This window comes from Bidens hawaiensis, unplaced genomic scaffold, assembly GCF_021521415.1.
Source record: "Bidens hawaiensis isolate Kalapana, Puna unplaced genomic scaffold, B.hawaiensis_p1.1 tig00003022_1, whole genome shotgun sequence".
Classification (NCBI taxonomy): Eukaryota; Viridiplantae; Streptophyta; class Magnoliopsida; order Asterales; family Asteraceae; genus Bidens; species Bidens hawaiensis.
The window spans coordinates 550,931-565,829 of record NW_027491163.1 but is presented as its reverse complement, the minus strand read 5'-3'; the positions used below and the strand labels follow the sequence as shown (position 1 = coordinate 565,829).

Genomic DNA, 14,899 nt, shown 5'->3' with positions numbered 1-14,899 from the left:
TTTGTATGGATAATTGATAAGACGGTGTGAAGGAAGGTGGGGGATTGATAAATATATATTGGAAGGCTATTTAGGAACCCTAAAAGCTCGTAGATTATTTTAAGCGCTAGCGCTTTAATTGGGAGCTTTTTCTCCAAACCCAAAAGCTTTAAGCCGCTCTTACCAAACAATACTTTTATTAAATAGAAGCTTTTTGTTAAAAGCTTGTAGCTTAAAGCTCCTTGTCAAACATACCCTATGTATTTAGCATTGATTCTTAATATCTCTTATCTCAAAATAGGATATTGTAAATGTATATTTATAGGGATTAATGAGAAAGAAAATTGCAATCTCTTTCAATAATCAAGATGTCTTTGCCAATCTCGAAAACCAAAGAACTGGGAAAGAGAAGAACAAAGTCTAAGAAATTCACTGATTGAAATCCACCTTAAAATAAAAAGCTGCTAAGACCAATTGAAGAACCTGCTACAACAGGCAAGCACCACACACATCATAACACAATGAAACAAATGTCTAAATCATTCATTGATTGTGTTTTAGGTATCCAAGACAAAACCATCGACAACTTTTATGTAGTAACATGTCCCGAGAACACCCGTCTTGAAATTATAGAAAAATCCAATATCACATTATAATTTAAGAAAACAGCACGCTTAATCGTACAGAGCATCAACATTACACTCCCCGAGGAAAACTTTGACACTTCTAGGCGAACCACAATCGCCTTCAGCAATAATAGCTCGATCATTTGCAGCCATGTGTGCAATAATCTTGTAGATCATTTCAATCTGCCAAGCATGTAATACAATATGTTAACTTGCCCATCTAATAATAATTATACTTCTTGTTATAAAAATGAAAATGCATACATCTTCAGGGGCGTGGCATCGATCAGCTACTTCCTCGATTGATAATGGTTCTACAGGGTCCTTACAACTGGCAAAATAATAAAGAAATAACAATGCAGTTAGTTATTTGTGTCATTATTGAAGGGTATTTTAGACATTTAACATACCTGGCCTCATTGAGAACAGCAAGTACCCTCTTTTGTAGAGCCAAGACTTCTCCTGCTGCTTTCTTCCCGGCTTCAACTCCTGATGTTGATCAAAAGCCTTTGTGATTCTTTGGCGTTTAAGGTCAAACTTGCATTTGTTAAATTTACAAATATCATGGTTTTCTTTTCATACTTGACACAAGTTATTTTTAACGTTACCACCTACCAGCATTTGTTACCTAAAAGGTTTGAAAATTGCAGGAAATTTAATTGATTATTATCCAATAGTCAAACTATATTACCTAACTACCCTCCTTTTATTAGCATAAGTCAAAGCTTTTTATTCACATATCATAATACCTCGTCCTTTATTTCAGATTTTCTATTAATTTCTAAAATAATTAGAACTCACGAGCACTTTTAGATCTAATTAGGAGTGTGCATGAAACCAGATTAACCAAACCGCCGGAATATAAAACTGACGGTTTAGTTTCATGTTTTTTAAAACCAAATTTCCAGTTCGGTTTCGGTTTTGCTATCTTTTCCGGCCTACATGTAAAACCTACATCTTTTCCAGCCCAAAATTTTGAACATCTTTTCCTGCCCAAATTCATTATTATTGAACATCTTTTTCGGCCCAAAATTTTCAAGCCTACATGTAAAACCAAACCCATTGTAAAAACCAAAAACAAAAGCCGAACAGTTTTCAAAAACCGAATTTTCGGTTTTTGTATCCTTTGAGCCAGAAACCGACCAATGCACACCCCCAGATCTGATTATCTAATTCTGATAAGTCAATTTCACATAATCACTTTCAAAGTACGCACACAAACACTCTTATTAGTGAACTTTCTTCAAAAATAATAAGTAGAAAAAGAAAAGAATAAATACCCGGTTGATGGTAAGCGTTCACGTTAATAAGTGACGCATAAATGCCAACTGCTCGTTCATATAGAGCAATTAGAGCCCCAACCGAACGAGGGTTAACTTCTTGAACCGTCACTGTAACAGACTCCCTCCCATTTGCATATAGAGCCGACCTTGTTCCCTGCAAACCAGTAGAATCTATAAAGAACCTCAAACCCATAAAAACGATTCTGATTTCAAACAAGTAAAGTAGATACCTGTAACATTCCAAATAAGTAGTCACCGCATGTGACCCCGGGTTCAAGCTCCCAATCGTGACCTGGAGGTCGGTCACGTAGGACTTCAATGAATGTAGCAAAGAAATTGGGTACACCCTCTCTTAGCTGTTGAATGTAACTGTAGCAAAAACAAAAACTTTCACTTGGTCAAACATCGGTTGTGTTAATGGCAGGACCCACGCTCTTGAAACTTACGCGTGCTGATCCGTGCTCCCTTTGTTTCCATAGACAGTAAGCCCTTGATTTACCTATTTAAAATGTAAGATAAACGTCAAACTATCTGCAAATTAGCTATTATTATTTCCATCTTTTTAGTATCATCATTTTGATTAGAGTTCTTATGAGTATGAAAATTGCTTTGAGGTTACACTTAGGTATGCTTAGCCAAGCTACTCAAGATTGGCTCGTTAAAAGCTCGAATTCAGTGGAGTTTAAATGAGCTCAAGCCTAAAATTAAGCTTGTTTAATAAATGAGCCAGAGACCAAGCTTCATTTACTCGAGCCTAAATGAGCCTATTATCTATATAATTTTTTTTAATATATATAAAATGTATATTTTTATAATAACTTTTGCTATATATAAAATTATTGTAAAAATAAATAAATAATATATATTATGGCATACACATAAATTATAATTAAAATCAATATGAAATTAATAACTATGAATAATATATATTGTGGTGTTATATAAAAATTTTACATATTACTAATATAAAACTAGTTACAGACGTATATAAAATAATTAATGAATAGCAAATGAGCTCAAGCTTAGACAAGCCTAGGTTCGGTTCGGTTCGATTCGTTTACACCCTTATGCATGCTTGTCTTATCAAACATATTCAGACACACACATACAATAGAGGATCCTGGGGGCAAAAGTTTAATCATTGTGCATATAATAAAGCATATACCCGATTGCCATCAAGGTCAAATTCTTTCCCAAGGGACTCCATGACCAACTGCTGTAAATATCTACTAAATAACAGAAGGCTGTCCTTGTAAGGAAGTACCACCATATCCTATTAAATCAATTAAAAAAACATTAATTTAGGGGGAAAAAATAACAAATTAAATGTCAAAAGCAAATCTGAAAAAAAAAATGATTTGCTTTTGTTACCTTTGATCCTACACCGCCAGAAGCCCAGTACCAGCATAACGCCAGCAATGCTGCAGGATTGTTCTTCACCTAAAAATGCAATATTATCTTGTAGGATTAAACATATATGTTGTCCAAGAGGCAATAAACACAAAGGCAGATTATTAACATTATTGTACCACAGGAGTCCGGTTTGCTTCATCCATTAGTGATGCACCAGCAAGCATTTCTTTAATGTCAATTCCCTGAATAACAAATTAAAACCATCTGATTTGTCTTTAAGCATAATTCTTGTTAGCAAAACTGAATAATAATTATGAAACCTGAAGTGCAGCAGCCAGTAAACCAACAGCAGACATTTCAGAAGTTCTTCCACCGACCCAATCAAACATGGGAAATCTAGCTAACCACCCCTCGATCCTCGCGGTGTTGTCTAATAATGAATTTTGTTGAGTAATTGCAACACCCTGCGTATGTATTAGCATAAGTAAAAATATGAAGAAAGCATGTTTTCTTACGTAAACCATGAAGCTATCATTAAAATCAAGTTAATAATACATAGAGCTAATTACACTAGTAGTCCGCACTGTTCACTCAACGTAAAGTAATTGGTTCTTGGAGTGGATGGAAGTTAGCATTTCTGTTAACCTATAGTAAAAAGACTATTATACCCATTCACTAAACTGACCAAAACCGATATAGCCTAAAACTTACACAAAAATAACCTTAATTGATCATAATATTAAAAGCAGAAAAAAGAACCTGAGACAAAAAACCTGTTTTGAAAAGTTGAGTCCCGCTTCACGAAACGCCTTTTGTACTTCCAACAAACCGTTCCTGGTTTCTGGAGTGCCTCCACTCTGAGTCAAGTTTCAGAATCAACAATAAGTTCCAGTTTAAAATTAGCCATTTTAATGTGGGTCACTGGGTCAAACGGTACAAATCAGGTTGATCTGTAATTACTATTACAGAAACAATATTATTACATTAATAAATAGTAACCAAAATCTTGAAAATGGGTCAAAATTGTTGTTCTCTTAACAAACCTTTGAAATCACTATAACAAGTGTAGAAGCTAATTCCGGGCCAAGTTGAGCAATTTGATGGTCAATTCCCGCAGGGTCTGTATTGTCAATGAACCGTATCTGGTAATCAATGAACACACAAAATTTGTAACTTCAACAAGAACATGTGCAAAACATTAACAAACATGAGTTATGTTATCCTAAATGTAGAGGATGAAAATGAACAACAATCCAACAAAAATGCCCTAAAATTTAAAGGATCATCAAATTTGCATACTTGCTTTACCTTAAGAGGAGGATTATCGGGTGCTAACGCCTCTGCAACAAACTGTGGTCCAAGAGCCGAACCTCCAATTCCAACTGAGAGAATTTGTGTGAAACGACCTTCTGGAAAAGAAGGCGGTTTTATCTGAAATCATCAAGTTTAAATCTTTTATGAAAATGTGAGAATGGAATGCAAATGAGAAACCAAAAGAACATGTATAACACTTGGTACAAGATTCAGTTGTAAATTCAAGAATCTTTAAAGACATGTGGTGTTAGTTTGTCAAGCTTTGATAAAAAAAAAAAGTAAACATGTAAACGAACCAAACGTTTAGTGAACAGCTCATGAACCGTTCAGCAGAGAGTTCGTTTATTTAATAAACATACAAAAAATTTTGTTCATTTAGTTAAACGAATGAACGTGAGCACATGTCTCGTTCATTCATTTATTTATGTGAACATTCATTCATTTAAACTCATGTTCGTTTGTTTGCGTTCATTTCTGTTCATTGGCTTTCGTTCGCAAGATATTCATTTAAAATTTCTTGGCCCATTACAACTTAGTCTAGTTTTAACAACTTTTTTAGGCCCACCAAATTGTTCTTCACGTTACTTTTCAACTAATTTTAGCTCACTTATGTTCGTTTATCTATGTTCAGTTATTTTCGTTTGTTCACATTCGTGAACCATTCGTTTATACTGTTAATGAATGGACATAAACGAACACAAACATGTTCATTTTCTTGACGAACAAAAACGAACAAGAAAACCCCAAATGTTTAATTTTTCGTGTTTGATCGCTTGTTCGGAATGAACACCAACATGCTCTGTTCATGTTCATTTGTTCCGTTTACAAAAAAAGCATAAGATTCAATAAATTAATATTCTAATATGAGTAATTTGAAAACTTTTAAAGGGAGGCAAAATCTTTAATAATTTGACCCATTTTCGGGTGAACTATGGTTTTGATAATCCTTAAAGTTCGGGTGCTAGTTTATTCAGAAATTAAAGAAAAGAATAAAAAAAGACCATGTTGACTATTCACATGAGTCGTCTTTTGACCATAACAGTTATTAATAGAAAGTTACATTGCAGATCAGAACTATATTACTCCTAATCCTATTTCCAACTTTGCAAAACCTCTATTACTTTGACTTTAAATGTCAACTTCTATTTCCCATATTAATACTATACATTGTTTAATACATCAAACATAAACTTTGTCATGTAAACATTGAGCATACATGTATTTTTTAATATATATTCAAATACATCCAAAAGACATAAAAAAATGAAAGTAGTTTATTTGATAGCAAAAGTCGAAGTAGAACAACTTAAATAGAATAAAGAGAGTACAAAAATTAATATAGCACCATTATTTGCTTGTAAATCTATAGAACTAAGAATGAAGCATTTCATGCAAATGAGAAACTAAAAGATCATGTATAACATAAAAAGGTATGACCTTTAATACGTGTACAAGAATCAGTTGTAAAATCTGTTGGGTTATGAGGCCTTTGGGCCGGTTTTATTAGGAGGCCCAGTTTTGGTTCTTAATTATGTTTAACCCTAATATTGTTTATTATATATATCCCATCATGTAATTGTAATCTTTGTTCTGAGCTAATAAGAAAACCTAGTTGCAGCCCGTGGACGTAGGTCCCCTCGCGGGGACCGAACCACGTTAAATTCTTGTGTCGTTTATATTTTCGTTTATGCGTGTTTATCGTTGTGCATGTGTGTGCTGTTTCGCTTCCGCGCGCCGCTTTGTTCCTAACAAGTGGTATCAGAGCTTTGGCTTGTTGGACACACGGTTCGTTGCACTGGTAACGATTTCGCAGAAGGTTTTGGTTCGAATCTGTTTTTTGGTGATTAGGGTTGGGTGGGTCCGTCACCGTGAATAACTCTTGGAGGTCGCCTGTTTTTTTTATTGGTTCGGTTGAAGGTCAAAAGGTTTTAAGGCTCAAATGTTCATCGGTTTTAAGGGTGATGATGTCGCCGAAAAACCGAGAATCTGGTTCGATTGACAAAGGATCCTTGGATGTTGTCGGATGTCGAGACATGTGGTTGGCTTTGTTGTTGCGAAGAGCAGATTTGGTCACCGGGTAGCGTTTTGCGTGCTGGTTTGTTTGGCCGGAGAAGCGTGGCCGGAGCTTCTCTTTTAGCTGCTGCATGTTGACGGTTTCTTGTTACAAGAAGGTGACCTACATGCTTTTGACTTGTTTTTTGTTTTATTTGACCAGTAAGTTTCAAAAGAAGCCCTGGGTGGGTCTTATTTCTACTGGGCTACTTTAAGTTGATGGGCCATTGTTGGTTTTTGGGCCAGCATTTGGATTTTGTGATTTTCTTATTTCAAGACTGGTTGGGCCAAATGTAACAACTTGTTGGGCCGGTTCTTTAGCCTAAACACTGTTTTGGAATTATTTTAAGTTCGTGTTTTGGCGTTATTATCAACCATTATTATTTTAACCCGGTTTTGTGAAGACCATTTAGGTTCGGGTTCAGATTTGTTTGCAAGAGATTAGTCTGAGGTAACTTTATATAGTTTATTTATAGTTAGTTGATTTATCGGTTATTGCAAGAGCAAATCGGTTTATTTGGCAGTCATCTGTTGAACAATCGTCAAGTTTAGGCCCGTGCCCTTGTTGTGTCTGTTCACTGTTTTCGATTTGTTCTCGTTTGTTATTGTTATAACTGAAGACGAGGTGGTTATGATCGGAATGTTGACGGTTATGGATTTTGGTTGATTGGTTTGTCATGTGAACTTGGATATAGTACTGGTGATGGATAAACTTGGAGAAAATGGAACCAGCGGGTGTGCTGGTGACGGCATAAATGAAAAAAAAAATGAGGTTAGTGGCAAGTCATGTAAACTATTGCTCGTTTGGATGATCTTTCGATTAGGGTTTGAGTTAACTGATCGTGTGTACGGTCATAGAACCCTTGGTACCGCTTGATTTCATGAAAGTTCTACTGTTGTTATAGCTGTTTGCCTGTTAGCTGGTTCGAAACTGTGATTATTACTTCTTGTTCGTTTGGAATTGTGAAGTTATATCTTGTTTGGTGGTGATCAGTGGTACACCATTTGAGAGGTTCATAATCTCGTGTTGGGTAAAGTTATTTGCCGGGATAGTACGAGTGGGGTTCATCTCATGGAGTGTTGGTGTGGCATGGGTTGGGATAACAGAAACAGTGGGAGCTGGGCATAGTCGACTTGGTAGGTTGCGTAGAGGTGAGACATTTTAAGGGTAGATGTCGAAAGTTTTGGAATTCTGCTTTTGAGAATGTATCTGGGGTTGATGCATTGGGACTCAGTGAAGGCGGTGACGACTCTTGGGTTCAAGATTATGGTATGCTTTATTTGTTACTCACTTCAATGAAGCATTGTTGAATCTTTTAATTAAAGACTTTTGGAAGATACGAGTTTTTTTTTGTATCGTCGGAAGAAGTGAACCAACTTCCGAGTTATAAGGTCTTGGCTCGCTGAATCGGGTAGAGCTAAGGGGTTTCAGTTTGCAGACATGAAGCCTGGAGCCACAGTGATGTTAGTTTGAGCGTATTCGGAGGAGGTCTGAACATGTTCGGGGTTTTGGTAACAGTGGGAGCACGCAGGTTTGTTCTAGGTTTGTTTCCAAAGGGACGTTGGGTTCGGAGGACCAGGAATCCGAATGTGAAAATCTTTCCTGGTATAGTCTGCTGATTTGGAGAGTGTTTATCCTCTGGAAGTCTTTGAAGCCGGTTGTGTGAGTAAGTGAGGGTCGGTTAAGATTGAGGATGAGTCATTGGCGAGTTTTGTCATGGTTGGGTCTGGGATGACCGGATTGGAGTTCTCGGGAGCTTCAATAGGCCTTTCAGGTAACTGATGAGAAGGGCGGATGCAACCAGGGTGTGGATTGGTAGAAATCTTAGTTTGTTCCTAGAGAACTGGAGGCTTGGAGAACTTTTTTTGTTGAAGTTTTAGCTTGTTCTTGGAACTGGAGGCTTGGTAGATTTCTATTACTGAAGATTACTAGAGTTACTGGATGAATGAGATTGTTATATTTACTTGGATGGCAGGCTGGAATTTATCGCAAGGCCTTCAAGTGGGAGATTGTTGGGTTATGAAGGCCTTTGGGCCGGTTTTATTAGGAGGCCCAGTTTTGGTTCTTAATTATGTTTAACCCTAATATTGTTTATTATATATATCCCATCATGTAATTGTAATCTTTGTTCTGAGCTAATAAGAAAACCTAGTTGCAGCCCATGGACGTAGGTCCCCTCGCGGGGACCGAACCACGTTAAATTCTTGTGTCGTTTATATTTTCGTTTATGCGTGTTTATCGTTGTGCATGTGTGTGCTGTTTCGCTTCCGCGCGCCGCTTTGTTCCTAACAAAATCAAGCATCTTTAAAGACACATGTAGTATTAGTTTGTCAAGCTTTTAACAAAAAAGCATAAGATTCAATTAATTAATATTCTAAAATGGTTAATTTTATAAAACTTAAAAGGGAGACAACATCTTTAACAATTTGAACTATTTTTCGGATGACTATGGATACAATAATCTTTAAAAGTCGGGTACTGGTTTATTCAAATTTTATAAATAAAATATAAAATAAAAATATCATTTGGATTATTCAGATGAGTCATTTTTTACCATAATAGTCATTAATAGAAAGTTGCATTGCAGATCAGAACTTTTTTGTACCTAATCTTGTTTCCTACTCCCCAAAACCTCTATTACTTTGACTTCAATTGTCAAACTTCTATTTCCCATATTACTACATACTACTATACATTGTTTAATACATTTAAACACAAACTATGTCATGTAACATTGAGCATACATGTACTTTTAACATAGTTAAACTTTTACTTAATATTCAAATACATCCACGCGTGGAGACATAAAATATGAAAGTACTCAAGTAGTTTGTTTGATATCTAAAGTCAAAGTAGAAGAGCTTAAGTAAAATAAAGAAATTACAAAATTTAATATAGCACCCTTAGTTGCTTGTAGATCTATAGCCGGGCAACGGGTCTTTTAACATGGAAATGGTTGGCCTACCCCCAAATAACCAATCACGCTTTTTCTTTTCTTTCTTTTATTTAATGTCTAGTTAAACCAGATCGCGCGTTGTGTTAATTAAAGCCCTGCTGCCTTACGTGGCACTAACGTAACGCTTTAACTAACTTGCAAACCTTTCTCCACAACAACCAGCCTACGGATGAAGCATGTCATCACTAAGGTCAAAAAGCATTAATCTTTATCTTAACTATTTATACTTATACAATCAAACACCAATCATCATAATGTAAAACAAAGAGCAATAGAGGAAACTAACTAACTAACCTTACCGCCAACGATTTCATCAGCAAAGGCACAAATAGCTTCAAGGGTATTCTCAATCTGCAACCTGAGAAACGAATTAGGAGCCAGCTTGGGGTTCCTAAGCCAGTAATGTCCCACCATCCTCCCTTCATCCGGATTCGAAATGGCCCCCTTTTCGAGCTCCTCCATCGCCTTAAACGCCTTGACAAACATGGGCTCCATTTCCCTCACAAACTCATCGGTAAACCCGATCCGACTGACATCCAAATACAACCCCAGTTCCTTATGCTGGTAGAGCCAATCAGTGTACCTCTCCCACAGAGCTCTCGGGTCGGTTTCTAACCCTTTGGGTTTGCCCGAAAAGGTGTCGGCTTTGCCGGGGGTGATGGATGGGGTTGAGGGAGCATCACGGGCCACGGAATGGGTTAAAAATTTGTGGGTTTTGTTGGAGAGTGGAGATGGGAAGTGGGTTTTTGTGGGTTCGTCGAATCGTGGAGTGAATTGGGGTTTAGGGGGTTTAAGGATGAGATTGGAAGAAGATGATAGGCCGGAAATTGAGGCCATTGGAGTCGATGGAATCGAGGGTGAGTTTAGAGAGAGAAGACAGGTTGTTGTGCCATGGCCAAGGAAATGAAATGAAATGAAATGAAATGAGGTGGGTTTTTTGAGGAGGTGATTTCAGTGGGGGTTTGTCTTTTTGTTTGCTAACAAAAAGATAAACAACTCCTCGGGGGATATTCTCTTTCAACGCTAGGTTTGTGGGTGTCGTCTGGCTCGTGTGGCTCAAGCGGACGACACTGGTTTTCTTGTCGGCTAAATGTCCGGATGGCAAGTCTGGGAACAATGGCAGACACGATGGGTTTCGGGAACCTACTATGATTCGATTTTTAGTTAAGAATGACAATTAGCACGAACCCGTTAGGATATGGGACGACTTTGGATTACTTTTGGAATTTTCCGTGGGTTTGGATGGGTATGAGATTTGTAATTAGTTTGATTACCCGATAACACAGCCCATTTACCTGATTATATACTCAAGTAACCCGACATATGATATACCTTCAAAACTATTATTTATTTTTTGATAAGAATATTTTTAAGGACCCTTGTGATGACTAAACAATTCTTTTCATCAATAAGTAATTCTATGATGTGGTTGGAGTTATCATTTGTTAGTTTATTGGGATCTTCATCATCGCATAGGTTCCGATAGCCTTGAACTCAATAAGGCAACACCTCGGGTGTTTGGGCAGTTTGAAGCAATGTGACCAAATCCTAGACAACAAAGACAACGTCTTAGGGCTCGGGAGAAGGGGTCATTGGCTGTTTTGGACTTGGTTGGGTGTTTTGTGTAGGTTAGGACTTACGAGTGAAGGGTTCGGGGGGGGGGGGGGGGGGGGGCGCATGTGTATAAGTGATTAGCTACCAACTCCCTTTACTTTGTTGGCCAACAATATGAATTAAGCGAGAGAGGAATACAGGTGAAGCTCAACCACATGTACAATCCTTGGTTCATGAGCCCCAAAAGGCAAACTAGGGTTCATGAATCATCTTCATTTGATCCACATTTCATGAGGAGATATTCAAGCCCCAGAAAGAGTTCTTCATGTGTTATTGACCCTTGTTTAATAAAGTGAAGTTTAGAGAAACGATCCTACATATAACAAGTGGCCATAAGCTTCCCTCTGAGGAATTTCGTTATTTTATGTCAACTCCTAACCAAGTCTTTCCATTGTTGTTCCTATTTAACACGTATATTAAGCATTATTAGCCCACCACTAGAAGCATGCAGAGCATACTTTCGTAACTTTAATGCAGCAATCTTAGCGTTTATGTATTCAAAGTTTTCTTGTAATCAAATACACGCTCCATAGTGTGAAACCACGAGACAAACTCGTATGGATCAAATCAACCATCATATTCAGGGATGTCACCTTGATTTCAATGTGATGACTATAAGCAGGCAGGCAATGACCATAGGGATGATAATCCTCCACATCGGAATGGTCGTTGATTTCTTCGTCTTCTGGATGGCAGTGACATGGATAATGCCCTTTGTGTCATTGTTTTTCGACCTTTCCATATGAATGCATTAGCCACAAACGACAGCATATCGCTTACTTTGTGGCCCGTAAAAACCCTTACAACATATCAAGGATGATTCGAATCTTTGGGAAAACCAAGTAGGGAACTCAAAGCCATTTTTTATTTTTATTTTGTTTTAACAACCCCATCACAAAAACAAAATCAAGAAGCAACAAAAATCTCGTCTTCACCCACAAATCTCTGTTTATCCTATTTGACTGATTCGCACACGAACCCACAACCATCGGTTTCATGTATCACAACGAAGAAGACGCCTCTTATCTTGATTTCGATACCCTATCTCTCATCTCTAAACCCAAGGTATTGTGTTTAATCATTATTCATGTTACCCAATTATGTAATTACGCTATACCCATTACCAATTTCACTGATTTTGTTGCAATTTAGGATTATTATCGAATAGGTGGATTATGAAGCTACCGAAGAACAAATCCGTTCCAATTACATCCGATTAGCTTTGGTTCGTATTATTAGGGCTTCTAATACACATAATTGCTTGTGTTAAATTAATGATTTTTAATATTTTCTTGGTTTTGTTTGGTTCCATGTTTTCTGGGTTTGTGTTATTGATCTTAATTTAATATTAGGAGTTATCTATCTTTGACAGAAATGGCATCCCGATAAGAAAAGAGGAGCCGAAAGCGCAACCTGTAAGTTTCAAGAGATTAATGAGGCCTACCAAGGTATTATTATGCATTCTTATTCCTCTTTAAATTGTTTCGGTGTTTTATTCGTTGTGGGGGATCCGGGTGTCATTCTTCGAAAATGTTTGATGATGAATCGGTGTCAATTGAGTGTTGCATTAGATAATATATATACAATGCATTCGCATTCGGTATTAGATAATATATAACACATGAAAAAGTTTTTTTTATTGGTGTAGATCTGCCCTGGATACAAAGTGAGTCGGTTGCATGAAACTTTGAGCTCAAAATGGCACTTTGACGTATCTATGTGTCTTGTTGTTAGATTTGTAGTACTTACATTGTTAGATAAATCCTATGTTGTTTTACCTTCTGGATAAGGATTAGGAATAATAGGGTTCACTAGATAGGGATTATTATTCAAGAAAATCTAAGAAATAGTTTGTTATTCTTGATTAAGATAAACCAACGCATTCAGTAAAATCACTTCTAGCAGAAATTTATTGGTAGGGTCTTTGGATAGGTATTATGGTTTATGAAAAATGATGAATAATTGATAATAGGAACCACAGTTCGGTATACTTGAATACAGAGAAATATGGAAAATAGAGTGATTTACTGTGTGGGTCAAGGGCAACTCAACCATATCGGGGGCACAAAACAAATTCAAAATCTGGGGTCTTCCTTCTAATTTCATTGTTATAAGCCCTCATTCTTCATCTAGACTTCAGACAGTCAGTCATAAACATGGGTTGGTTCTCTTCCACTCTTAGAGCTATAGGTAAGAAATTGAATATCACGAACTCGGAATTATAAGCATTGAGAATTTTGCAGCTTAATTTGAAGATGGATGTGCTCTAAAGTAATTCTAGATGTCTTAAATTTTTATTTGAAAGAAGCTATCATTTAGCCATTTTGGTTTGATGAACTCAAGTCTTAACTAAATGGCTAAATGATATTGTTCATAAAATTTCAAGATATATTACTCTGAATGCATCCATGTTCAAGTTAGGTTGCAAGTTACTCAAGGTTTGTAATTTTATGTGTGCATAGTCCAATGTGTCATACCTGTACTTTAGGAGCAGGAAAGACCCGACCCGTGCTTATTATTGCCGGTCCCAAACCCGGATAAAGAATGAGGATTTAAAACAATGAAATTAGAAAAGAAAAAAAAAGGTCTTAAAGTTTGAATTTGCCTTGAGCTCCCAAAATGGTTCAGCTCCTCCTATCAGCATTTGTAAAGAAAGGGGCTTTAATGTAGACCGGTTGCAACTTGGAATTTACTCTTTTATGTTAGAGGAAATCCATGTGTCTTTATTTTAAACAAGAAAAAGTAGAGATGCAAAATTTTAAACTCTTGATATTTTGGATTTGAGGATGGTGAAATCCCAATATTCGCATTTCTTGTACATGTGTATGCATCTCTAATACCTACGTGTATGCATACAAACATATGTATGTATTTATGTATAAAGGCTCCCGATCTCTTGATATTTAGGATTTGATAATGTTCAAGTCCCAATATTCACACATTTTGTATCCTTACAGTTCAACGTTTTAACGACCATAAACTTTCTTTTTTCAGTTTTAAGTGATCCTGTTCGTAAAGAAGAGTACGACAAGAAAGGAATGCTATGCCTCTATGATTACAGCTTCGTTGTAAGCATCACCATCGTCATCGTCTTTACACATTACTTTTAATTTTATTACCGTTTACTGATCTTAAAGCAATGCAGGATTACCTTAACCGTTACAAAGGCCTCATCTTAACATGCAATGGCCTCGGGATGAAGACTTCCATCTTGTGAGTAGTGCATACCTTGTTGAGGAAGCAACTGATCTTATGGTGGTCGGTTGATGTATTTGTAGTCTAGATTTATTTTATCATCACTGCAACTCTTTATGTATAGCTTTTTTAGGCATTTCTCCATGACTGAAATTTAAAAATCTAAAGTTGCTTGGCCCACAAGTCATTGTAATATTGCTACTTTGGATTTATTAAACATTGTTATGGTGGTATGTGAATTTATGTTTGGCTGTGCATTTTTCAATATTAATCCAGGCATCCATAGATTATTTATTTGAAATAAAGTTAGCTGTGTGCATGATTTGGTTATGGCTAAAGCCGAACCAAAAATTGAAAATTTCAAAACTGCTGGTTTGGTATTGGTTTTATGTGTTTCACTGTTTTGGCTTGAATTTTTTTTTTCGCTTTTACTATTTATGTTTTGAGTTTTTAAACCGAAAAGAAATTGATCTAAAGTAATGAATTTAGGGTTAATTTTATTGTTAATTAATGGTTAGTTCGTTAC

At 36.5% G+C, this 14,899-nt stretch overlaps 1 protein-coding gene and 1 long non-coding RNA gene across 3 annotated transcripts; one reads left to right on the top strand and one right to left on the bottom strand.

The window, feature by feature from the left end:
• Nucleotides 1-511: 511 nt before the first annotated feature.
• LOC143622089 (glucose-6-phosphate isomerase 1, chloroplastic-like) lies at nt 512-10,423 on the bottom strand. Its single transcript, XM_077093330.1, has 14 exons — nt 9,859-10,423; nt 4,550-4,672; nt 4,285-4,383; nt 4,015-4,098; nt 3,562-3,705; nt 3,418-3,483; nt 3,260-3,328; nt 3,054-3,161; nt 2,335-2,387; nt 2,119-2,257; nt 1,886-2,042; nt 1,016-1,094; nt 870-936; nt 512-788 (listed from the first exon to the last, which is right to left on the bottom strand). The coding sequence occupies exons 1-14, from the start codon at nt 10,399-10,401 to the stop codon at nt 654-656; spliced, it is 1,866 nt and encodes a 621-aa protein (XP_076949445.1). The 5' UTR covers nt 10,402-10,423; the 3' UTR covers nt 512-653.
• A 1,761-nt stretch (nt 10,424-12,184) lies between these two features.
• Nucleotides 12,185-14,431, top strand: LOC143622058 (uncharacterized). 2 transcript variants are annotated; one of them, XR_013151629.1, is made up of 5 exons: nt 12,185-12,243; nt 12,331-12,403; nt 12,551-12,626; nt 14,173-14,246; nt 14,324-14,431. It is a non-coding gene; the product is annotated as an uncharacterized LOC143622058 (long non-coding RNA). The 2 variants fall into 2 exon arrangements; XR_013151628.1 differs by lacking the exons at nt 12,185-12,243; nt 12,331-12,403 and having other exon boundaries at nt 12,538-12,626.
• The last annotated feature ends 468 nt before the right edge of the window (nt 14,432-14,899 follow it).